Source organism: Leuciscus leuciscus (assembly GCF_965113295.1).
Source record: "Leuciscus leuciscus genome assembly, chromosome: 7".
In the NCBI taxonomy this organism is placed as follows: Eukaryota; Metazoa; Chordata; class Actinopteri; order Cypriniformes; family Leuciscidae; genus Leuciscus; species Leuciscus leuciscus.
In genome coordinates, this window is record NC_138731.1 from 4,769,043 (window position 1) to 4,794,881 (window position 25,839).

The window sequence follows — 25,839 nt, forward strand, 5'->3', positions numbered from 1 at the left end:
GCAGAATGGAATTGTTTGCATCCCTGAATCATTATTTTACTGTTTTGTCACTATAAAGCTGCATTGAAACAATCTGTATTGTATAAAGTGCTATATAAATACAAATCAATTGACTTGATTGGCCCTTGAGCTTCTGTTTTCCATATTTGAATTGTATATGTATGTTGAAAGGTTCATTTGAAGTTCATAACCACCATTATGCTGATTAGTGTGTCCTTCAGTTGAGCTTTTGACCCTTTACTTTTTTTGCATGATTTCTTCTGGCTGCCATAACTATGTTTATCAGGCACATTTACTATAGTTAAGAAAATTTTGATATTGGCTACTGATAATATGTGGTCTGATTCACTGATCTCACTGAGTGTCTAATCTCTGATTGTAAAGATGTGTTATTAACTTTACATTATTTCTGACAGAACCCTGATAAACTACAGCATGAGGTCCAGCAACTATCCACTGTAGACATTAGATATTGTGTCTGATGCAAAACATCTCTGATGTGAACGGTGTAGATATGGTAACAGACAGATATTCCACTGGGGATAATGAATGTTTGACAGGTGTTATCATCAGAAGTTGAGTCAGCTGCAAGGTTGTGAAGGAACTCTATGAAAAGTTGTGTGGTTTGTTCTTTTTCAGACACATTTGAGGACACTTCTAGTAGAGAGGAACTGGCAGGACTGTGTGATTTGCAACACCACCATCAGAAGGTTGATTGATGCACTACAAACCGTTGAGACATAAATAACCATGTGTAACATTGATCTACTGATGAATGAGAGCCCTTTTTGAAGCCATTGTCAGTGCAATCTATATACACAGATTTTGTTCAAATTTTATATGGATCATTTTGCATGTTTGAATTTGTTGACAGTCTTTAGAGAGCAGTGTTTCTGAGAGAGAGTGTGAAGTTGAATGTATGTGGATGTGGATGGTCAAAATGACTAGAATTACTTGCAGCATTCTTACATTTCTGTGTTTCATGAGACTACAGCTTGTGGAACTCACTAAACCAAGGACTTTCCTTCTTGATGCCACGGTCTCACCCTCAGGACATGCTGGCACTTCTATTGAGATGGTCGTCGAAAGACAGCTGGAGAAAGGGCCAGAAGCAGAGTATGGTCACTCAAATGTCCTGCACAAGTCATGCTTGGGAAGGTGGTTTGGGTCGATCAGTTAGTTGTTCTGTCATTATAGGACTCAAACTTACATACCATATTTAGCATGAGCAGTATTTGAGCACCTCTGGACTCTAAGTTTATGGTAAGGGATGTTACATTTCTGAAACACACTCTAAGCAGGAGACCAATGACAACAGATTGGAGCTGGCTGACCAATGAGAGCAGACTGGAGCTGGCTGACCAATGAGACCAGACTGGGCTTTTTGGAAGGCGGGTTTTTTAAGAAACCGAAACTTAAAGTGAAAACAGGTACTGCAACAATGTATATTGCAAGAAAATTTTGTTTTGTGAACATTGAATCATGTAAACGTATTCTAGTAGATCCCTGAACAAAATTATGACCCTCTAAATGAGCATTTACACTCCCACAAGGCACTTTGAATACCAAGGACTGCCCTTTGGCCTGTCCAACACGCCGGCTCTCTTCCAGGCTCTTGTTAAAACAGAGGTGTCCAGTTCTGCTTTTGGAGGGCCACTTTCGCTGACTCACCTTAAAGGTAGGCCTACCTGCGTGCTGACGTCATCTCACGCTTTGTTAGGGGGCGCACCCGTGATGTGCTTCACTCATGGGAAATACACATTAGCGTTGTTCTTATATATATATATATATATATAGCGCCTTGGTCATATCCAAAAGGCTTCAAAACCTTCAATGGTGTAGTGAAATAACATGAATGTTGGATTGCTTATGATTATATATTTTTTAATAAGCTTTCACACAAACTCTAGCTCATAGCTAAAAGACATCATGCCAGCCTTCCATGCAAGCCAGATTATTTACGCAAATTAACTCCAATGAAGGAACTATGTTTTTTTTTGTTTTTTTTGTTTTTTTTCACTGTAAACTGTAGAAAATAGCCTGTAGAGTATTTTGCATGGATGGGAGGCAAAAAAGTTTGTACATAATATTATGTGGAAAAATTACATGGTCATATTTGATCAACTTGAATATATGGACATTTCAAGTAATGATTATATAATTCTTACACTGAAAACAATTCTGCAGTTGTACAGTTATTAGTTATTTTGTGCAGGTCATGTGTGGAGCTCAGAGGCCCGTCAGAGAGTCCTGGACATCAGTAAAAATGGCCACAAAGCCCTGAAAAAGACACAAACAAATTTAGACTGTATCACTGTGTTTTCCAACCATTTTGCAATATCAAACGAAATCCAAACCCCATTTCAGAATACAAACATTCAATAGTTTAACATTTAATAGTACTCACATTTTTTATAAGCAATTGAGAATTGATCAATCTAAAGCCTTTCAGTGTGGGTAAGGGAAAACCAGCCTTCAGGGCCGCTAAAATACAAAGTGGAAAAAGGCGTTAATTATCAGTTACCAGACTTTCTAAAAACCAGTTTTGCAAAGTCTATAGTTTTCAGAAGTTGCTTTTTTGGTTGCAAGTTTGTAGTAAATGCAATATCATACCATTTATTTTTGGAAGTACAAACATCTTCACTGCCATCACTGCCATTTGCTCGAGTGTGTCAGTCTGTACATTGAATGATTAGACAAAGATAAAACATCTTATAATGCTGATCTACCAAAGTGAATATTTGACATGAATCATCACTGTCTGGTCTCACCTTAAAATCACCAATCTCAGATGATCCGAGAGTCAGCGTTAAACTTGATGCAGCATTCAGGGCAAAAGATGATGTAGAGTTTCAGAAAACATACACTTTTTTTTATATATATATATATTTGTTTTATATCTTGGGCTTACTTAAAGTATTCATGCATTAAGAAATCAAATTTTGACATATAAGAGGTCATTTTGCTACAAAACCATAGTGTAAGTTTGAGCTTTTGCTGAAAGCAAGCTGTCAAAGCTCATCGACTCATTTTGTACTTTATTATGTAATAGAGATGAATACACCAGTGCAAGACTGCTGATCAGCGCAGATTATTTAATCATGGCAGCTGTAATAGTCATCATGCTGAATTTAATTAAATGTCTAGCATTCTAATCGAGAGAAAAAAATAGAAATAATGGTTATTCAGTTACCATGTTAAAATATACTGCATCATTCATAGCATTGATGATATCATATATCTATATCATGTGTGTGTGTATATATATATATATATATGAGAGAGAGAGAGAGAGAGAGAGAGAGAGAGAACGAAAAAAATCAAAAGATAGATAGAATGAAAAAAAATGAAAATATGAAAAAAATTACTACACTTGCGATGGAAACGCATCATCACAGTCTGCATAAAGGGTCCGTGTGTAATACTTATTTCATATGCAAAGATGCAGTGGGCATTAAAAAATAGGGTAGAAAATGGCCAATTGTTTCTAAAATATAAGTGTGTTTGATACTAGTAACATTATAAGTGGACATCAGGGAACTTAATAAAAAAACAAAAAAACAAACAAACTGGGTAACGCTTTAGATTACAGCCCGGAAAGTACTGTACGTGTTTTTATTGTACTTATCCTGTAACTACATGAAACAAGAGAATATTTACCCAGCATTTAAGCAAAAGTTGAAATAGGTTTAGTTTTACTTGCCTTGAAACACAGAAGCCAAAACTTAATCAGTGCACTTTTGCTATCAAAACACTATGTACCCCGTAATTCTAAAAAGCCTTTACGTATTAGTACACTATTATAACAAAAACCTACGCAGTATGTACTTAATAAATTGCTCCCAAATATAAGGTTGTTGTACCCAGTGGCGTAACTTTGTTTTAACCCTTTGATGCACAACATGGGTCTAAAAAGACCCGACTGAGTTTTCATTTTCTATATCTTTGCAAGAAATTTATTTAATCATTCAGTATTCCAGGTATTCCTCAATTAACTTGTTTTAGATCATTACAAATCAATATTTAAATTTTTCTTTCTTACTTTTCGAATAAAAATTGTTTTTGTGTCACTACCCCTCTAATGCGCAACATGGGTCTAAAAAGATCCGTATTCATGTTTCTTTGCTGAATCTTTGAAATAAATGTATTTTATCATTTATTAATCCAGGTATTCATTAAATATCTTGTTTTTGATTTTCAAAAATCATTATGTTTATTTTTCCTTTCTTACTTTATAAACAAACACGTTTTTTGTATTTCTACATCCATTTTACACACATGGGTCAAAAATGACCCATATAGGAACCTTTGATATGTATAAATATATTTACTGCAGAAAACTATTCACCTGCCACACATTTCACAATTCAACACGGCTGCTTTTGTATTTTTCATGCATGTAAGTTTTATTTAAAAAAAAAATTTGTCACAGAAAAATATAGATATAGCCTCGTAGGCTAAGGTTACCTTGAAAACCATTACTAGTGTGAAAGAGAAACATGTCCAATACCATTAGCTAGCTTGCGTCGACATATTCTATTTTATCTAATGTTTGCTAGGTCAATAAAATTTAATTTGCAATAGAAAGTTATATATACACGTATATATTGTCACTGTTGGGCAGAAACCTTGTACCGTTATTCATTTTTATTTGTGGTCATAAATCAATGCTATCGGTCACATAAGCCGGTGTGTGGTGGCGTTCTGGTGCACTATGGCTGCTGTCGCATCATCCAGGTGGATACTGCACATTGGTTGAGGAGATCCCCCTACAGTTGCACTACACTACAGTTCAATTTCAGTGTTATCGGTTAGGCATATATGCGTGTTATGTGTGACAAAGTGGCCAATAAACATATTTCAAGTGTTACAGTAAATGTGTTGATCTAAACAACTGTGACATTGGTTATTTTAACAAAAAGTTTTCTTTATTCTTTTGTTTTATCACGCTTGCATAGATGGGTCATTTTAGACCCATGTGTGTAAACTTGATGTTTTAACACAAAACGTATAAAAAAATATTAAAATATGAATTCGTGATCATTGAATTTTTTTTATATATATATATTCATAAATCATGAAATTAATAGATCATGAAATAGTAAATGCTCAAATAAAGTGATTTCAAAAGGTGAAAAAAAAAATGCCAAGCCATGCATGAAATAACATAGGAAATGAATACGGGTCTTTTTAGACCCATGTTGTGCATTAGAAGGGGTATCCATTGTGTGCGCATCAAAGGGTTAAAAAGTGGGTGGGACAGGTGGGGTGGGGGTTGCTAATACAATTCTAAATCAGATATATGTACAATAACATTACGATGTCCAGCAATCAATTTAAATAGTAGGCTACATGGGGTTTAATTTGTCGTTTAATGAGATGTAGCCTAATATATGTTGTCAGTGCGGCGAATTTTCGTGTGAATAAATACATAGATCCACTTAATTGACCAACGTGTATCTTAATGGTCCAGTGGGGGAACTTTCGCCAACCGTGTCAGAGGTTTTGGGTTCTAATCCGCTCTCGTTTTTATTTATTTTTTCATCAAAACCGATTATGTTCATCAGTGGTTGTATATCAAGCAGGGACACGCTTGTGTGCGTTATGTTTTGTGATTTCACCAGAACGAATAAAGAGTATCCGCAACGGATTGAAGTGCGTGTCCGAGTGAACAGTGCGGCGTGTGCGTGAGCCACACGAGAAAACACTGTATCCGCGGCACTGATCGCAGTGGCAATGAGCACTTTGATCACTTGATTTAAAAAACACATTTCAGCGCTAGATCGTCTATTATTTAAAAAACTAACAAAATTAATGCTCTGCCAGTTAACTGGAGATGTTATATTTATTTGTAGAATTGATACATTCGTGCCGCGAGATGTTTTAAAAAGTGGTGAGGACAATATCGACCCTGGCAAAAAGTGGAGGGGACATGTCCCACCCACAAATTGGGTTGTACCATAATAGAAGAATAAGTGCCCCTTAGTTCTAGAATAATTACAGTAGAAATAATTTGTTAATTTTCCAGGTTGTTACCCCTTTATTCCCCAAACTTTACATATTGTTCCCCTATACCTACACTTACATACTTTAGAGACGTTATAATTACAGAAAGGTACGTTGTGAATTTGTTTTACTTACACAGTACTTTCCTTTTCGGGCTGTAATCTAAAGTGTTACCAAAAACTGCAATGCATGATTGAAATGAAAACACAACTAAAAATGAAGCTCATTTGACTGCTTCTTTAACTGGACAAATATCAATGAAACTCACTTTTTCATTTGGAAAGCTCCAGTCAGGTTTTTGTCAATCCGAGCACTTGCACTGAAGCTGCCGTCCTGCAGGTGGAGTGAGAGAAGAACACTGAAGTTCATGCTAAGCTGAATTGCTGTTTCCTTTTTGATTAATTGAAAACTTTGGTGAACACATGGTTCTATATCACTGTTTGCAGTTTCGACTTTACAGCTTATACAGTGTCGTGGCTAGAGGATTCGGGGCCCCCTGAAAAAATATTGATGTGGGCCCCCACCACCCTCCACCAATATCATATACTGTACAATATATGAGCATGGAGGCCCACATGTAACTTAACAGGATTTTCTTAGGATAAAAGGATAACAAAGCAGATAACAAATAAATGTAAATAAAGGTTTTTACTGAACATCAGCAAAAGCAAAATACACAAAAATAACATTAAATATAAAAGCCCAAAAATAGCAAACACACAAAAAAATTTCACCTCAGGACATGACTCTGCTGCTTCTACACCAACAGGATTCAGAGAGTGTGGCACAGGGTGAATATGTGGCAAGGGGGTTTATTTTCTTCATTTCAGGCTGAACCCCTTTCACTTTGCCAGACATATTTGCCCCATTGTCAAATCTTTGTCTCCTGCAATCTGAAATATCAATGCAATGCTCCTCCAAAGTCTTCAATATCATTTCTAATATTTCTCAGCCAATCTTACCATTGAAAGCCTTGAAGTGTAAAAAACGCTCAATTATCTCCCACTGATCGTTCTCTTTCTCTTTCTTTGCTACATATCTTACCAGAATCCCATTCTGCTCCATATGAGAAATGTCAGGAGTTGCATCACAGATCACAGAATAATAAATTGCATGCTCTCTTTCCTTCAATATTTCTTTCGAGATCTTTTCTACACAGATCTCAATGAATTCATTTAGTGATTCTGGGCTTAGGTAATGGGTAACACTTTATATTAACTGCACGCTATTAATCATTAGTTAAGCATTAGTAAACAGTTAATTCATCATTTATAAAGCATTAATAGACATTAACAAGCAGTTTATAAATACAGTTATAAATGCAGTATTCTTAATTTATAAGCATATCTATAATGTGTTTAATAATTGTGTTTTCATACTTAATTAATGATCAATTTATCATTTCTAAATGAAGTATTTCATTATTTACAAACCGGTTATTTAGGAGTTGTCAGTGGTTCATAAGATCACTTAGAAAGTGTAAGTAAAGGATTAATAAACTGTTTAAATACATATTATTATTCAGACATATAGTAATAGTTACTTAGTGTGTTAATAAATGGTTTATTAACATGTATTTCTACTGTAATTCAGGGTTAATTCGGGTAGTTATAAAGCATTTAGTAGTGGTCAGTTCACTATGTTTGTTAGCTAATCTAAAGTGAGGACTAGTTATGCCTTGTAAAGCGTTTATAAAGAAGATTTAAAGGCTGTTCATATTTTTATGTTCTGTATCGCTGTGTTGTATTTGTTTACTTTTTTCTGTTTAGAAGAAAACTGTGTCTTTAAATCTCCTTTATAAATGCTTTACAAAGCATAACTAGTCCTCACTTTAGATTAGCTCACAAACATAGTTAACTGACCACTACTAAATGCTTTATAACTACCTGAATCTACTACATTTACTTACACTTTCTAAGTGATCTTATTAGCCACTGACAACTCCTAAATAACCGGTTTGTAAATAATGCAATACTTCATTTAAAAATGATAAAGTGATCATTAATAAATTAAGAAAATACAATTATTAAACACATTATAGACATGCTTATAAATCAAGAATACAGCATTTATAACTGTATTTATAAACTGCTTATTAATGTATATTAATGCTTTATAAATGATGAATTAACTGTTTACTAATGCTTAACTAATGATTAATAGCGTGCAGTTATTATAAAGTGTTACCAGGTAATGTGTCATTCTTGCACCTGTCCTCCTCTCTGACACTTTTTGCAAATGATCACTGAGCAGAGGATCATAACGAGCCAATATGAGCTCTAATGTGCCAAGGAAGTTACCATTGCAAACATCAAATAAATTGTCTCTGGTTCCTCTGAATGCTAAGTTTCTTGATGCCCAAAAAAGTGTGATATCTTTCAAGAATTGCTTTGGTTTTTTTTTCAACTTCCAGTTGTATTTGTTTTTGCAAGCTGCTATCTATTCCTTTTGCTTCTATCATAGAGTATTTCAGATTTTTGAGGTTATCCTGTGAAAAGAGCATTCATGGCATCCAATATAATGAATCCATGCTTGGACTGTACGTCACCCAGTCTCTCTTCTGTTTTTCTCGCCCATTTGCTGACTTACTAAACTTGAGATACTCTGGAAATTTCTTTCCTTCTGAATCCTTGGGCATAATAGCTTTCAGGTCTGTCTGACTGGCAGTGGCTAGCTTTCTAACAATCACCTCACGCTCACGATCTGTGAACCTCTCTGGCCATAATCCTGGATCAGCTGTCAAAAAATCTCCTCCACTCTCGCCTTCATTTCTCCCTGCGCTTGCTGAGATTGGGCTGTCTGTGACTGTGTCCTGACTGGCGCTACTTTCAGCTTCTTCACTTTGACCTTCACTAACTGATGTTGGCCTACTTTCATGCATTTGCTAGGTTGAAGAACCTGGCTCTGTAGACAACATTTTGACCACGTAATCATTCGGTGGATTGTGGTGCGCACCGATAATGAAGAGTGACAGTACTCGGCAGGCTGTAGACGGCTGTTTTCTTATTCCCAGCGAAATAACATTACAACCTGTCTTTAAGAACGTCTTGATCGACTGGGATACAACAACTCTCCTGGCCTCCCTCTCCTTCTTTTCATGGCGTTTCTAGTACCCTGATTTATGTTTTATTTTCCCCGACATTTTTCATTCAGTCAGTCAGTCTCCTGCTCTTCCACCAAGTTCATCGTTAACTTCAGGCACTGCCGCTTCAACTCTGATTGGTTCTGTTCACGAGCTGGGATGGGAATTACAATCTTATTGGGTCCATCTGATGTTTGTCACTGACTGAATAATTAATACTTTAGATCGGACTAAACCATTTTAAGGGAGGTAAGAGAAGCAGATATTTGGACAAAATATTCTTGTGGTTTTAATTTAAATCTCAGGCACACAATTAATATAAATATTATAATTATTCATACAACAGGGGCCTATATAGTATAACTGCTGGATTTTGTGGGGCCCCCTGGGCAGCGGGGCACATTGTCACCACCTTTCACCTCACTAGTGATGGCCCTGGTCTTGCCAACATGTTTTGTGCAATTTTGATATTAGCCTTTTCCTGTTAAAGTGTGAGAATTCCTCTTCCATTTTTTTGTTTACAATGTTTTTGTGCATAATTTGTGTATCCAAACACGAAACTCACCACATCCAGTCTGAAGAGAGGCACCAGCGTACCATCAGGTTTAACAGCGGAGAACTTTGCTGTAGCCGGCACATGAATGTCTATCTCCCCTGAACTGAAGGAGAATAGTGGCGTATCGCTGGCGTATAACAGCACCTGCATCTCCATGTTGGGATACAATGTGCGTAGCTGAACAAATAATTTGTAAACAGAGCACATTATTCATCTTGATAACAACTTGATTTTACTTGAAAACTATAGAACATGGAACAGACACATTTTAGACATGTAAATACACATGAGATTCATGACTGGTGTTACATCAGTGTATGCAAACGTAGTCATATTCTCTAGTTATTTACTGGTTGACATTAAACATAAGATATTTTATAAAAAAAAATGTTTCCTTACGACCTGTACATACACTGACCTGTGGAACGAAGGCACCAAACTGACTGGTGTTCAGATGGATTGGAGAAATCTTTGGTATCTACATTAAATGAGAAGAATGAGTGACTTAATAGCTAAATCTATATTTTAAATCTGTAAGAGGACATGATTCCTTGTAAGTCTATAATGAGTTGTGATGCTGTATAGTTTCATTCATTGGAGATGGTAAAAGTATTTTTTTATTTTTGTACTTCCTCACCATGTCATCTGTGATGTTGATTTGAAGAGCCCCAGAGCTGAGGAATGCATACGCTGCTGAATTCACTAAGAACTCAGAGGCAGCCACTGAAAGCATGTAGTTTTCTGCATACGGCACGTCAAACACGCTTGCAGAGAAAGGCGGTTCAGACGGAGAACTGCGGCTGTAAAACTCACCCTGTCACAGGAACAACAACCAAACGTCATTGGCATGTTACGGTAAAAATTCCAAAGCGAATAAATAAAATCCATAACACTGTTTACAAATCGAGAAATCTATTCGAATTCTAAATATATTCAGAAAGAAACCTAATAATAGCTGGGGCTCAGGGATGGTTGGACAGCTCAGAGAAGCCAATCCTGCTCCTGGAGAGTTTAGCTCAACACTCATGCCTGGAAGTCTCTAGTGATTCTGCAGACCTTGATCAGCTGGAAAGTGGCCCTCCATGAGCAGGACTGGACACCCCTGTTGTAACTGTATGCATTTAATTTATGGCAATAAAATGTTAAGCTGGGCAAACACTGTGCAATTTTCGTCTGAATCTGAGCCGATTCCTGAGTTGTATGACTCTTTTTTTGAGTCTGGCCGAACTTCAGCTTTGTCGTGCAGTGTACAGCGAGAAACAAGAGGCGATTAACCTCTCCCGACCGGCAATCAGATGCTCGGGTTAATTACTGATGTTAGAACTTGTGAGGGTATCGCACAGTTGAAGCAGAGCTACTAAAGATTGCCCTAAACTCAGTGCCTTTTCCCTTCACTGCGCCTGCCCGAAAACAGAAGTTAAACCATGGCGACACAAAATGGATATTTTAAGTCTCAGCTCCACTATCGGACTGTATCTCGTGAGCTTTGGCTTTACATCTAATGCGATTTACTCGTACAGTGAGAGTTGGTATTTAACAAAAGAAATAGCTGAGATCGCACAGTGTATGCATGGCTTTAATCAGTATTATAAATGCTTACCTTAATATCTAACTCAAAGCTTTGTTCTGTCACAGCCGGGGAGGATGTGAGAGGGATGCTCAGAGATATATACTGATCCACAGGTATGTTAACTAGAAAGAATTAATTTGAGCGTGATTACTGTAGTCATCTAATGAAGAGGAATGTAATGCATGCTGTAGTTTTCTAAGTAGTTTTCCAAGGGTTTTGTATTTACAATCACGCCAACAACATTAATGTCATTAAGTAGCAATAGCTCAATAATACGGCTGAAATAACCCACAGTAGGGTGAATCTCACAAAATTGTTCACAGCAAATTAAAGAAAATAAGGCCTTTTTAATGATTTTTGAATAACAATTAATCACATTTATCGTAATGATTATGGAAAATAATGTCACAATGCAAAAAATATATATTATTGGTCCTAATTTTTTTATTCTTAATGCATAATATGTCTTCTTTTAACTATAAATCTATGTGATCTATATATAATATATCATTTTCAGACATTTTTGCGCCAGTACCAGGTATTTCCTGGAGAGTTGTCTCTAATCCAATTATTGCTTGTTGAATTGCCGGGCAAATCTAAAAAAATAAAATAAAAATAATAATAATGACAATGACAATACAAGACATAATGAGAAATATCACCAGCAGCAGATAATAGTGTTGGCTAATTTGTTTTGATAAAATGACAAACCTGCTCACGTATCATTTCTGATATTTGTCCACTGAAAGCACTTATAAATGGCTTGAAAAAAATGCTGCAGAATAGAAATGCTCTATTAGTGGTAGTCATAAGAGATATTCACAAATGTTGCGTGTATCTTCAGGTATCATCAGTCTTTTATGCTTTGTTAATACTTACCTAGCTCCTCCATGGAACTGAATATTCACATCTCCTACATTAGCACTACATTGAACAGTGGTGATGGAGAGACGGCCAGCATCATCCGCTAACTGCAGGAGGGTGTAGATTTGGATATTGTACACAGCCAGATCAAATGAGCCGCCATCATGGCTGCAATCATAGAACAAAAGACAATCATATTACATATCTTATAAACAATCAACTCCTTTACATTACAAATGTCTTATTTAAAACATTTTACTTTGATATGCTTAACTTGCCAGCTATCTTAAGGGATCTTTCCCATTCCTCTTTGGCAAATTACTCCAGCTCTTCCAAATTACATGACTTTCGAGCATGGACCTTAAGCTTGAGCACCCGCCATAGATTTTTAATGGGATTTAGATCTGGGCTTTCAGGGGCCACTTGTCCCTCAACAACATTTGGACCAACTTGAATGTGCTTTGGGTTGTTGTCTTGCTGGAAGACCCAGTGTTGATCAAATTTGGCCGTTTTGCCTGTTGATCTTTTCTTTCTTTTTTTTGCAATAAAATGCAATTATTTACGAATATAGCAACGTATTGTTACGAAACTTGGTATGTGTCATCGCAACCATGCCCTGAAGGACCCTGAGAAGCTTGGGGTCAGTGCATTACAAAAGTATTACTTTTTGCTGTAACGCAGTAATATAACGCATTTCTGATAAAATATTGGTAATATTACACACATTACAATCTCAGTAATACACATTACAACAACGCATTTTAACCCAAAATAATATATATTTTTAAGAATTTACCAACACCGCGAGACATTCCAGCACCAGAGGAAATTATCTGCGGGTAAAGTAGTGTCTATTTCCTGTTGCTGGAATGTGATGGTTGAGATGGCGGCAGTGATGGATTCTACATTTGTGAGATGGACATACTCCCATTATTTTCAATTTGTCAGAGAAAAGGACAAGAACGTAATAGTCAAGGACAATCTATATGTGACATCGAGAAATAGCATAAGTAACTTGTAGAAACACCTGGACCAGTGCCACGCTAACACTAAGTTAACCGAAAGACCTTTCCCTTGTCCATGAAAAATGCTGTTTTTCTCTGCTCACTTCTTGATGACGGCGCTCCTCTCAGCACAAGTTTGGTATCGTTGTAAAGCACAGCATTTCGACTCTGTGAATATTTATAGTAATTTCTCAATAGCATGCGTCTGAACCAATGAAATATGATTTTCAAACTAATATGCTTATGTAAACAAAAGGATCTTACTCCTGCTGACTGACAGCGCGCAATCCTGATATACATAGAATTAGTCTTGGCGAGTATTCACGCAAACATTATCTGTTATGTCTTAGTGATGTTTGGTTAACTGTTGGGGAAAACATTTGATGTATAACATTATCAACAACACATCTGTGTGTACAGTAGGTCGGACGGTCTGTTTCAGTAATGTTAATCAAACAATTGTGGTATCATGGAAAAAAGTTGAATATATATTTTTTTCCTATAGATATTGGTTTTGACTGGATGTTTTTACCAGGGATTTTAAGGTATGGTTGCTGGGTGATTTTGTTTTGAAACCTTCAGAAAACCAGATGTTTCTCAAAATGGACTTTGCTGACTCTATCAACTTCAAACAGGTGTAGCTCAGTAATTATTTGTCTGATTCCAACAAATCATACATCATTTTGAAGTTTTTTGTGAAAATAACAATAACAATTATTATTTTTTCGCTCATTCTGACTCATTTTGCCAGCACGGGTCTCATATGTTGGTTATGTGTCTATTCAGAATGACTAATGAGTAGCAACCTTTTTATTTTGGGAATGTCATATATGCCCATTTGCCAAAATGGTTGTTACGTGGAAAAGGGTTAATACACAGGATGACTGTACATTATCTTTTCATTACATGTTCGACTTGTTTTAACTGGTTTGCTTATCTTGGATAAAAGCTGTTTGCTAGAGTATGGGAACTGTTTTTCTTTGTGGAAGCTATTAGTTTACTACAAGTGAAATAATATATATATATTTTTTTCTACTCAAATCAGTAGTTCTTGCCCAATTCTTTACTTATAAGTCAAATAGCTGTGAAATAAGTGGGATATAAATAAACCAACGGTTATTACCACTTTACGTCGGGTTCTTGATCACCCTTGTTGGGGTTTATTTGACTTATGTCTGTGTGCATGGTCCTTCTGATGAACTAAGTTCATGAGATTGTGTAGTAAGGTTTATAGAAAATGTTATTTATTTTCAAGATCACGTCAGGTGAAACTGATTTGATTGCTGTCCCCTTCCCCATGATTCACTGGTACACTTACATTATGCCAAACTGTGTTGCCCAGTTGCCGGTGATGGCTAGTGTGAGTTGACTGACTTCCACAGATACACCAGTTCCCTCTACAAACACCAGTGACGGGTCTGGCATGCTGCATTGCACAACCCGCATGCTAGAAAGACAAAAACACACCGATTCACCATTTATGGAATATATTCATGTAGACGCAGTCATATTTTCTAAGTTAAAATAACTGTTTATTACATGTGATGAATATAAAAACTACTGACTGAATTTCATGTATTTGTGTTTGAATAAATGCATTTAGTATCTGTGAAAATTAAGAACATTTTAATTAGTTAATTTGGTTTGATTGTTTGTTAACAAACTGACTTTGATAAGACATAATATACAGTGCCGATCTTGATGTCCACCCCACCCCGGACCTCTGGGATTTCAGTACTCTTCAGTTTGCTTTGTATTTGGACAGACAACATCTGAGACACTGAACACATGCACAGAAACAGATACAGAAACACATTTCACCTCTTTAGCATCCTCATGATTAAAAAATACAAGATTGTATTTTGAAGGGTTATTCACCACTGGCAGTGTGAGTTTTTAATAAATCTTGGCTAACTAATAAACAGCCAATATCCTAATAATATACATGCTAATAAGCAACTAGTTAATAGTGAGATTTGGACCCTAAACTAATGTGTTACCATATATGTATCAAGAAAATTGCTGAAGGTACCCTTTAAGTACTCAAACAAAATAATTAAAACATAAAATATTTGTGGATTTATATTACATGTCTCTTTCAATAAATACCCATTAAGCAAGGGAATGATAGATGCTATTAAATGCCCATTAGGGGACTTTATTTCCACTTACCAAAAATTGTCTTCACTTTTATTTAAAATAAATGCCTCTCTGAATATGATGATATGATATTTGATGGGAAAAGGGAGAACAATGGGATTGGAAAAAGGTTGATTCAAACTCTGGATGGTCGCATCAAAAGCTATATCAAGTATTCTTAAAGGCACAGTATGTAAGTTTCACAGAGAGCCAAGGAGCGGAGCAAGGCCGGTGGAGTGTTACTGAGAGACACCTGTGACACACACCGGTCTCGAGTCCCACGGAGGAGCTCCGGAAGGATATAAGGAGGAATGACGACAGTAAAGGCACAAGAGAGGACCAGGACATTTTACGTTGGTGTTTTTCTTAGGGCTATCAAGCGATTACATTTTTTTTTATCTAATTAATTACACAATGTGGTGATTAATTAATCGCAAGTTAATTAAATTATACTTTAAATAAAAAGCTAAAACTGCCAGTAGATGGCGGTAAATATCTAAATGAGTAGGTCATTGAGTCATTCATTTGATTCATTCAAACAGCTTATTAATTCAGGAATTAAGTAAATGGCTCTCTTTAAGAATGTGCCATTGAATCATTAGTTCATAGAAGTTCTGCTCTGGCATCATAGGTAAAATTTTCATTGACAAAATTGTGTAATGTTGATTAACTATGTCATATAGCCTACGATATAAATATGAGACAAAAAATCATACAGGGGCATTTTTGCCCTGATATCTTGAATGTTAAGAGCAACTAACTGTTTTCTATAGGATCGATCACACAGTATGTTGTTACCATGTTCATCACCAATAAACTGTATGAAATGTAAGATGAACTACGTAAGTCTGATCTGGGGCAGGAGGGTGTGTTAAATGCATTAATAAGTTTAACACGTTAATTTTTCCCATAACTAATAAATTAAATGAACACGTTAAATCAACAGCCTAGTTTTTATTATGCCTATCTGTTATAATTAATTTTAAAACATTGTATGGTGGAGAAAATGCTTTTCCCTTTCGTGGTCACTACGAGTTACGTCAGTGACGACGAAATGGGGTTTCGCATAGAAAGCCTATCACCTTCGAGATTTAGAAAACGAGCTAATGGCAATTGAAATGCCTTGGGTCTGCGGGTTTTGCATGCGTAACTCCGCCCCACCTCGTGGGAATATAAGGAAGTACGCTGGCATAGTGCAGTATGTTTTCGCTTTGGAGCCAAGAGAATCTCTTCACTCCACAAGCCAAATCCTGAGTTTCCTTCCTCTTTCTCTACATCTCTTCGAGACAAGCGACTCTCCGGTGGTGGTGTGACGGCGATTTCAGCAAGTTCACATTGCCTGCTGATCTGTGCAGTGATCTGCCAGTGAGTGTGTTCTCTCTGACCGCTTCAACATCCGTGGAGTTTTCCTCTCACAAAAAGAGCTTGCATGCGGCACTTCTGACGGCATGCCTCGCCCGTGCACTTCTGGTTGCGGTCGGACTGTTTCTGACTCTGATGGGCACAATCGCTGCCTTGCGTGTTTGGGCGTTGATCACGCTAAGGCAGTGTTTGTGGATGAGTCATGTTCTCACTGTGGGAACATGACCATCGCAACATTACGGTCAAGACTCAATGATCTCTCTAAACGAGGGAGAGTCCCCTCATCCACATCCCGATCTACGGTCTCCTCTGGAGGTCGTACTTCGGCTGGTGGCCAGGGTGACCTGAGGGTGACGGTGTGGACTGATATTCCAAACACATTCTACTAACCCTAACCCTTTTGTTCTCCACTCCCCGCTGCTCACCCGCACCCTAATGTGGTTAAAGAAAGAACTGACACCCCCATCCCTGAGCACACAGAGTTCTCGGACGATAGTGAGCGCCGCACATGGGTCCCGCCACTATCGCCCCCCTCTGTCACAGAGTTCTCAGATGACAGTGTCCGCCGCCCACGGGCCTCACCACTCTCATCCCCCTCTGTCGCCAGACCCCTGGCAGAGCAGACCCCCGCGGAACGCTGGTCCTTCCCTAGTCTCCTCTATCAGGACGCGGCTAATGACCATGCCCCCACACCGGGCCGCTATGCCACCCACGTCCGGGCCGGTCATTCCGCCTTGCTGCACCACCGAGGGGACGTCTGTGGTTCGCATGACCCCGCTGGCAGAGTTCTTGGGAGCCTGGCAAGAGCTTCCCAACCTGTCCCGCTGGGTCGCCCGAACCATCAGGCTCGGCTATGCGATTCAGTTCGCACAGTCTCCTCCTCGCTTCAGGGGAGTCCGCTTAACTATGGTCGGTGGCAATGCCCCTATCATGAGAGCGGAGGTTGCCACCCTACTGGCGAAGGCTGCGATCGAGACTGTCCCTCCAGCCGAAATGAGGTCCGGGTTCTACAGCCCCTACTTCATTGTCCCAAAGAAATCCGGTGGGTTACAGCCAATCCTGGACCTGCGCGTCTTGATCCGCTCCCTTCACAGGCTGCCGTTCAAGATGCTCACGGCCAAATGCATTTTCAAATGTGTGCGGCCACAGGATTGGTTTGCAGCGATCCTCTACGGGAACACGGGGTTCACATCCTGAACTATCTCAACGACTGGCTGATCCTAGCTCACTCTCGAGACCAGGTTTGCGAACACAGGGACCTAGTGCTCCGGCACCTAGCTCGTCTGGGCCTTCGGGTCAACTGGGAGAAGAGCAAACTTTGCCCCGTGCAGAGGATCTCTTTTCTCGGTAGGGAAATCGACTCGGTCGGCATGTGCACGCAGCTTACGAGCGAGTACGCGCAGTCGCTGCTGACTTGCCTCCATCAATTCGAGGGAAAGAGTGCAGTTCCACTGAAACTATTTCAGAGGCTCCTGGGGCATATGGCATCCGCAGCCGCAGCAACGCCGCTCAGATTGCTTCATATGAGACCGCTTCAGCACTGGCTTCGCGATCGAGTCCCGAGGTGGGCATGGCAACACGGCACGCTCTGAGTACCAGTGTCTCTGGCTTGCCGTCAGACCTTCACCCCGTGGACAAACCTCAGCTTTCTACGGGCCGGAGTGCCCTTAGAACGAGTTTCCAGGCATGTTGTTGTATCGACAGATGCCTCCACCACGGGCTGGGGCGCCATGTGCAGTGGACATGCTGCCACGGGCTCCTGGACAGGACCCCAGTGCCTTTGGCATGTCAATTGCCTCGAGTTGCTGGTTGTACGTCTCGCCCTGCAGCGCTTCCATGCGTTGCTCAAGGGTCAGCACGTACAAGTCCGATCAGACAATACCACGACAGTAGCGTACATCAAACGACAAGGTGGTCTACGCTCCCGCTGTATGTCGCAACTCGCCCGCCACCTCCTCCTATGGAGTCAGAAGCATTTGAGGTCGCTTCGAGCCATTTATTTTCCGGGAGACCTGAACTGTGCAGCCGACGAGCTCTCACGGCTTCGGCCTCTCCCCGGAGAATGGAGACTCCATCCCCGGTCGGTTCAGCTGATTTGGGATCAGTTCGGGGACGTGCAGGTAGACCTGTTTGGTAGACCCACGACTCGTCCCACTGCGACCTGTTCTATTCCCTGACCGAGGGCACGCTCGGCACAGATGCACTGGCACACAGCTGGCCGCAGGGCCTACGCAAGTATGCGTTTCCCCCAGTGAGCCTTCTTGCACAGACCCTGTGCAAGATCAGGGAGGACGAGGAGCAGGTCATTTTGGTTGCTCCACACTGGCCCACCCGGACCTGGTTCTCCGAACTTGTACTCCTCACGACACCACCTCCCTGGTCAATTCCCCTGAGGAAGGACCTTCTTTCTCAGGGACGGGGCACCCTATGGCACCCTCGTCCCGATCTTTGGAACCTCCACGTGTGGTTCTTAGACGGGACGAGGAAGGTTTGAGTACCCTACCACCAGCGGTGGTGGCTACCATCACTTCTGCTAGAGCATCGTCCACGAGACATGCCTATGCGTTGAAGTGGAACCTCTTCGTCAACTGGTGTTCTTCTCACCGAGAAGACCCCCGTAGATGCCCGATCAGTGTCGTGCTTTCCTTCCTGCAAGATGGGTTGGAGCGAAGGCTGTCTCCCTCCATCCTGAAAGTGTATGTTGCCGCGTTCGCCGCACATCACGACGCAGTTGATGGTAAGTCCGTTGGAAAGCACGACCTGATCATCAGGTTCCTGAGAGGAGCGAGGAGACTAAATCCTCCTCGCCCTCCTCTCGTTCCCTCTTGGGACCTCTCAGTGGTACTAACTGCCCTGCAGAGTGCGCCCTTTCAGCCTCTGCAATCAGTGGAGCTTAAGTTCCTGTCAATGAAGACAGCGCTCCTGGTTGCACTGGCCTCCATTAAGAGGGTAGGGGACCTGCAGGCATTCTCCGTTGACGAAGCGTGCCTGGAATTCGGGCTGGCTAATTCTCACGTGATCCTGAGACCCCAGCCTGGATATGTGCCCAAGGTTCCCACCACACCCTTTCGAGACCAGGTGGTGAACCTGCAAGCGCTGCCCGCGGAGGAGGCAGACCCAGCCTTGGCACTGCTCTGTCCAGTACGCGCCCTCCGTGCTTACATAGACAGAACGCAGTGTTTCAGGACCTCACACCAGCTCTTTGTCTGTTATAGTGGGAAGCTGAAGGGAAAGGCTCTTTCTAAGCAAAGGTTGTCTCACTGGATAGTGAACGCCATTGCTTTGGCATACCAGCAGCAAGGTCGACCGTGCCCCCTTGGTGTGACGGCCCACTCCACCCGGAGTGTGGCCTCCTCTTGGGCTCTAGCGCATGGCGCCTCGCTAACAGACATCTGCAGAGCTGCAAGCTGGGCGACACCTAACACATTTGCGAGATTCTACAATCTCCGAGTGGAGCCAGTTTCTTCTCATGTATTCACTTCTGATTGCATAGTTCCACTGAGATATGCTTCCCAGTGTAGCCTACCTTGGTATTCCTGTGTTAAGTAGGAGTCCTTCGTCCGTGCCAGTCTCACGACAGAGAGCTCAGACTTACGCAGGGCACTGGAAGACAGCCGAGAGGTGGCGTGATTAGACTGGGAACCCCATTTCGTCGTCACTGACGTAACTCGTAGTGACCACGAAAGGGAACGTCTCGGTTACGTATGTAACCCTCGTTCCGAGTAGGGAACGGAGACGTTACGTCTCCCTGCCAATTCCGCTATACCGCTGGAAACGCCTGAGTTCAGTCTCGGCTCTTCAGCGAGAAAACATACTGCGCTATGCCAGCATACTTCCTTATATACCCACGAGGTGGGGTGGAGTTATGCATGCCAAACCCGCAGACCCAAGGCATTTCCATTGCCACTGGTGATAGGTGATAGGCTTTCTATGCGAAACCCCATTTCGTCGTCACTGACGTAACGTCTCCGTTCCCTACTCAGGGAACAAGGGTTACATACGTAACTGAGACATTTTTACTGTTACTACAAATAAAGCTATTTCTGATAATGCTATGTTTGCATTTGACAAAATAGTTTTTTTCTGATTTCTTAATAAAACAAGAGATTCAAACAATAAGACTAACAGTGTTGAGCTATACAACAATGATTTCTCTGGATTTAAACATTGTTGGAAACATTTGGGATAATGCAAGCACACAAGTCAACAAAATATATTAGATATATTAGATATATTAATCCAAAAATATGACATATTGTGCCTTTAAGCCCAGTTTTCAACACTTTTATTACTGCATGTGCCAGTGGCTGGTGTTTATGTCCTACTACTGCCTGCCTAGAAACATTTATGATTAACATTCACAGATGTCATCCTGTTTTGGTGACATGAAATAAGTTTTCCTCTTACAAAAAAATTTGATTTCGGAGGGAAAAGGTTATATATGAAAGGAATCAGTGGATAAATGTATAATATTTTAAAGAAAACAACCACTGAGCACTTCCCTGATGGACAGAAGCTATCGTGTCTAACTCACAATAAAGAATGTTGTTAGATATCATTTCAGATCAATGCAGTGAAAACTTACCATCTCTGAGACCCTTCTCTGACAGAAGAGCTTTTAATGCAGGATAATCTGCATGTGTGTATGTTACTATCATCAGGAAATAAATTACCAGCTGCATCCTTCAACTCCTGCTGTGTAAGACAAAATACATAACTCATGAGATTAACCTGTCTTTTAACTTTTGACACTGCAAAGCTAAAAAAGTATCACATTTGGTACATCAATGTATTATTGCAATTACTGAATGTACATTTAGTTAGAATTTTGGTGTTAATTCTCACACACACCGTTTTTATTTATTTATTTATTTTTGGTCAAGATGAAAATATAATTTAACCAGACATCACATCAATTGTATTATGATAAAAAAAAATCTGATGTAAAATTTTTTTAATGCATGCTGTGCATTAAACTCATTGGTGTAGTGTATTCTCTTTGTAATCTTCATTTAAGTGGCTCCAGCAGCAGATAACAAATCTTAGATGTCTTTAGACTGTATATGTGTTTGACCTTCTCTGCAACCAAACGCCTCTTCGGATGATTTGAACCGACTCTGCTTTCAGTGGACATTTATCAGTATGTGTAAAAATGGAGCCCTTGACCTTTGTATTTTAAAAAGAGTGTATATTTTATTTTTGCATTCCACAAATGATCTGCTTTAGCAGAAGTTTATATCAAATGTCAGTCATGATCCCTCAGTTCAGCTGCATCAGTCACTTCCTTAAATGATAGAGAACTGATACTAAGACCAAAACACATTTAAAAAACTGATACTAAGACCAAAACACATTTGAGGACTCTGCTCAGAAACACATATAGCAGTGTTTATGACCACAGCTTACAATATTTTTTTATCCTAAAGCTATAACAATTATTGCCTTTAACACTGCTAATCAATTTTAACCAAGTCAATGCATAGGCATGCATGGCAGGGGTTTGATATCTTCACTCTCTGGCGGTGTGAACAGTAATCTGTATCTTCACTCTCTGACGATGTGAACAGTAATCTGTATCTTCACTCTCTGGCGATGTGAACAGTAATCTGTATGCTGATCTCTCAATGCTTCAGTTTGATCTGTGTATAAAAACCCTTCATCCCTCAGAATCTTTTACAGTCTTGCAGCTTTTGAGTTGCACAAAACCAGTTGAGTCTTGGCATTCCATTCTACCAGTTGAGCTTCAAAAAGTTTCAAAAAGTTTATGTTTGTTATGTTTATATTTATATCCAACATGAATCCCTTGCAGGAAAAAAAAAAGTTTGTATATGAAAAAACATTATTTAATAAACACTTGCTTATTCATATTTGATCTGAAATTGTAAGAACGTACCTCAAAACATACAGCACAGCCGGGTGTCTGAAGGGAAAGTGAGTGTTTCTGTGTGAGTGTTTCCTCAAAAGCTGCTTCAAAAGAACACCGTTCACAAGGGAGGGGCGCGTGTTCAGTTCCTGCTCTGGTGTCTTTCAGTATTGAAGGGTAATTACTAGTGCTTTCAATCAATAAAACACACACACACACACACACACACACACACACACACACACACACACACACACACACACACACACACACACACAAAAGAAAAACACATTTAATCAATCATACATATTTCTATAACTAATTACCATTTTCCTAAATTTGTAACGAGAATCGTTTAGAAAAATGTTTTCAGCTAAAGAGAAGCTTTAAATGTCTCCCTGCAGCTGGGATTTAAAGAGATTTTAAAAAAAAAAAAAAAAAAGAAGAAGAAGAAACTTAAAAAATTATTAAAAAAAAGTCTATGGTTAGTTTTTCCCTTAAATCCTCGTACTAAAATTGACTTTACATCCATTTTATTTTTTATTTATTTATTTTTACATGGTTTTGCATTTCTGTCCACCAAAATCCCAACTAGTCTTGGGTAAGATTATAATTATAAAAAAGTAATTAATTACTAGCTACTAATTGCATCTTCAACAGTGTAATTTGATTACTGAACTATTTACTCTCTCTAGAAAGTATTGCATTACTAATTACTTTCTAAATCCCATATCACCCTGGACCAGTTGAACAACACAAGGATTGACTTGAAGTTGCTCTTTTAATCCTTTCAAATAAATAATATAAAACTGCATGATTCATTCTTGAATTGTACAAAGTATTTAAGCAGAGAAGGTTACATTAAAAACATACATTTCAACATTAAACGTTAAATATTGATGTTAAATCCACTTTTGTTTTATAATTGTTCTGTAGTCTATACAGTATTTAATGCACTTACATTAGAACTAATTAAATGACAGAACAATTAAGAGTAATCCCTTACTTTTCTTTTCAAGGGAAAAGTAATTCAATTACAGTAATTATTTACTTAGTAATGCATTACACCAACACTGATCCCAACCCAAAAGCTCCCTGCTGATAAAATGATCATAATGACATTGGCATTGCCCTGTATTTTACATCAATAAACACCTGCAGATTAATGACAGAACATGCTATTTTGTGCATCTAAAAGATACAATCTTCAGTGGACTACATGACATTTGCAACGTTTGGTAAATCAAGGCCTAAGTGTAAAATAAGGTAGATGTAAGCTATTGCAATTCAATAGTTACATTCTAGCAATGCTCAACCACATATATTATTCTAACAGCTTTTGCCAACAAGGTTTCCATCTGCAGCCAAGACTAATGGACAAAGAAGGTGAACTCATATCAAAATGTGAAATATTTAGTAAATGTTTGCATAATCTCCTAAAAATTTAATGAAGTGCATATCTATTAAAGATTATCTTGCCTTCATGCGTGAACTGATTGCTGGTTCTCATGTTGTGTAACAGGTTCTTCCTCAGTCTACCAGAACGTGAACCGGCTTAATGGCATAGAGCCATAGGGGAAATACAGGGACTTTTACAGTGGATGATGGAACCAGTTTCCCACTGTTTAGTTTTTGTTATGAACTGAATTCATGAGTTATCAGTCTGAATTGTGTCTGAGTTATCAGTCTGAATTGAGTGTGGTGAGTCATAATGTAGATCTTAAAGTATGTTGACTGATGGGACATAGTAATAGAGAGCTTTTTAAAATGTATTTATGGGGCCTTAAAGGTAGGGTAGGTAATCCTGTTCAGAAACACTTTTTTTTATACTGGGTGAAATGGTCCTTCCATCCTGATAGTAGTCAATACATTATGTGTTTAGAAAAAGGAATGAAAAAAATCAGACCTCTGTAGCAGCTGCAGGACAGTAAAAACTCTGACCAATCACTGCCATTCGGTGCGAATGTAAAGAACCAATCAGATGCCTTCATGTCTCGTGCCCGCCCCGAGCCCCACTGCGCGCGCTGCCCTGCGTGCACTCATCACATGTCACCGTTCCCGGAAATATTCAGCTCAAAGCACCTGCATATGCAGTCAGCGAAGGCAAACAAGGCAAAAACGACTTCCTCGGACCCTGCCCGCACTCTTGAACGACCTCCTCTGCTTCGCCCTCAACCCCGGACCTGTCCTCGAGCCGACGATGCGGTACTTGTCTCCGGACTCGGAGTGTACGTTAGTCTTCATTAGAGTCAACAATGTTTTCATCATGGAAACTCTTACATGCAAAACACCGTATATGTTATGAATCTTACACGAAATTCATCTTCATCACAGTGTAACTGATGGTAATGGAAAAACGTGTATCAATGCAACCTGTTTTTAGTTTTGCCTTATAAATATAGCTCGTTACCTATAAATATAGCTCGTTACCTATAAATATAGCTCGTTACCTTTAAATATAGCTCGTTACCTATAAATATAGCTCGTTACCGAATGAAACTTTACCATTATCGATATGCTAGCTTGATAGTGAGTACTAAAAGAAATCTTATTTGTTTATATTCATAGTGATAAAGTTAGGTATTTTATTACATTACTGTGCTCCTTCCTCTCCACTCGTCTCAGGTAATAAATGCGTCTTGTTCCAGCCTGAGCGTTTGGCGTCGCGCGTTCATGTGTTTTGGGGGCGTGGCTTTGGAAGGAGCTCAGAAGGGAGGGGGTGGAGTGAATGGAAATAATGAGCTGTGTTTATTGCAGATTAAAAGGTCTACAGTCACTCGATTTTTATATTTTCTTTTTCAGAGTACTTACATTTTAATTATGTATTGGTATATAAAGACAGTTTAAACAAATTTGGAATGTTTTTTTTTTTTGAAAAATGATCACCTACCCTACCTTTAACTGCCTATACTCAGATGTGCCCGCATTACATTTTAAATGTCTGTTTCTAGTTACCAAATCTGTTTAATATATAGTGCTAAAAATAATATGTTCACCATCTCTCCTCATGAAGCTATTTCAAAGCAAACATACAATGAGTTAAACCATAATAATGGTGTCAATGACAAAAAGGTAAATGATAAATAACTGAAAGTGAAAGAAATACAAATTTACATGAATAAAAAAGGCAGACGGTAAAACAAATAGTAACAGACTAACATTGTTTGTCAAAGGATACAAGTCATAACATGCTTTCATAATATGAGGAAGAAACTCAAACACTGTCAACATGACAAAAATCACAGAGTAAAACATTCACAGTTAATCTACACAAATAATTTCTACTTTTATTTAATTATTTTTAAAATATACATTTAAGGTGCAGTGTTTCTATGTATAGTTCTTTTTTTTTTAAAATGTATGTTATTGATATATTTTTAGTCTACTGATTGC

General features: G+C 39.0%; 2 protein-coding genes across 3 annotated transcripts in view; one reads left to right on the plus strand and one right to left on the minus strand.

Moving 5' to 3' along the window:
* Positions 1 to 1,867: 1,867 nt before the first annotated feature.
* On the minus strand, positions 1,868 to 22,630 carry LOC309503383 (bactericidal permeability-increasing protein-like). Of its 2 annotated transcripts, none has more exons than XM_082176195.1 (16): positions 22,477 to 22,630; positions 21,169 to 21,275; positions 14,751 to 14,862; positions 14,401 to 14,529; positions 12,094 to 12,246; positions 11,926 to 11,989; positions 11,750 to 11,810; positions 11,245 to 11,336; positions 10,282 to 10,458; positions 10,063 to 10,122; positions 9,654 to 9,821; positions 6,275 to 6,339; positions 2,772 to 2,814; positions 2,614 to 2,677; positions 2,408 to 2,484; positions 1,868 to 2,280 (listed from the first exon to the last, which is right to left on the minus strand). In XM_082176195.1, exons 2-16 carry the CDS (start codon positions 21,263 to 21,265, stop codon positions 2,230 to 2,232), a joined length of 1,413 nt encoding a protein of 470 aa, XP_082032321.1. In that variant the 5' UTR covers positions 21,266 to 21,275; positions 22,477 to 22,630; the 3' UTR covers positions 1,868 to 2,229. The 2 variants fall into 2 exon arrangements, with proteins under 2 accessions (XP_082032321.1, XP_082032320.1); XM_082176194.1 differs by having other exon boundaries at positions 21,169 to 21,278; positions 22,477 to 22,622.
* The window catches only part of LOC309503416 (uncharacterized protein), a 166,689-nt gene continuing 158,860 nt past the window's right edge, over positions 18,011 to 25,839 (plus strand). Inside the window, exon 1 of the mRNA XM_082176234.1 lies at positions 18,011 to 20,274. Coding sequence (XP_082032360.1) covers positions 19,011 to 20,132 — 1,122 coding nt within the window. The 5' untranslated portion in view covers positions 18,011 to 19,010 and the 3' untranslated portion in view covers positions 20,133 to 20,274. The remainder of the gene's footprint in view (positions 20,275 to 25,839) is intronic.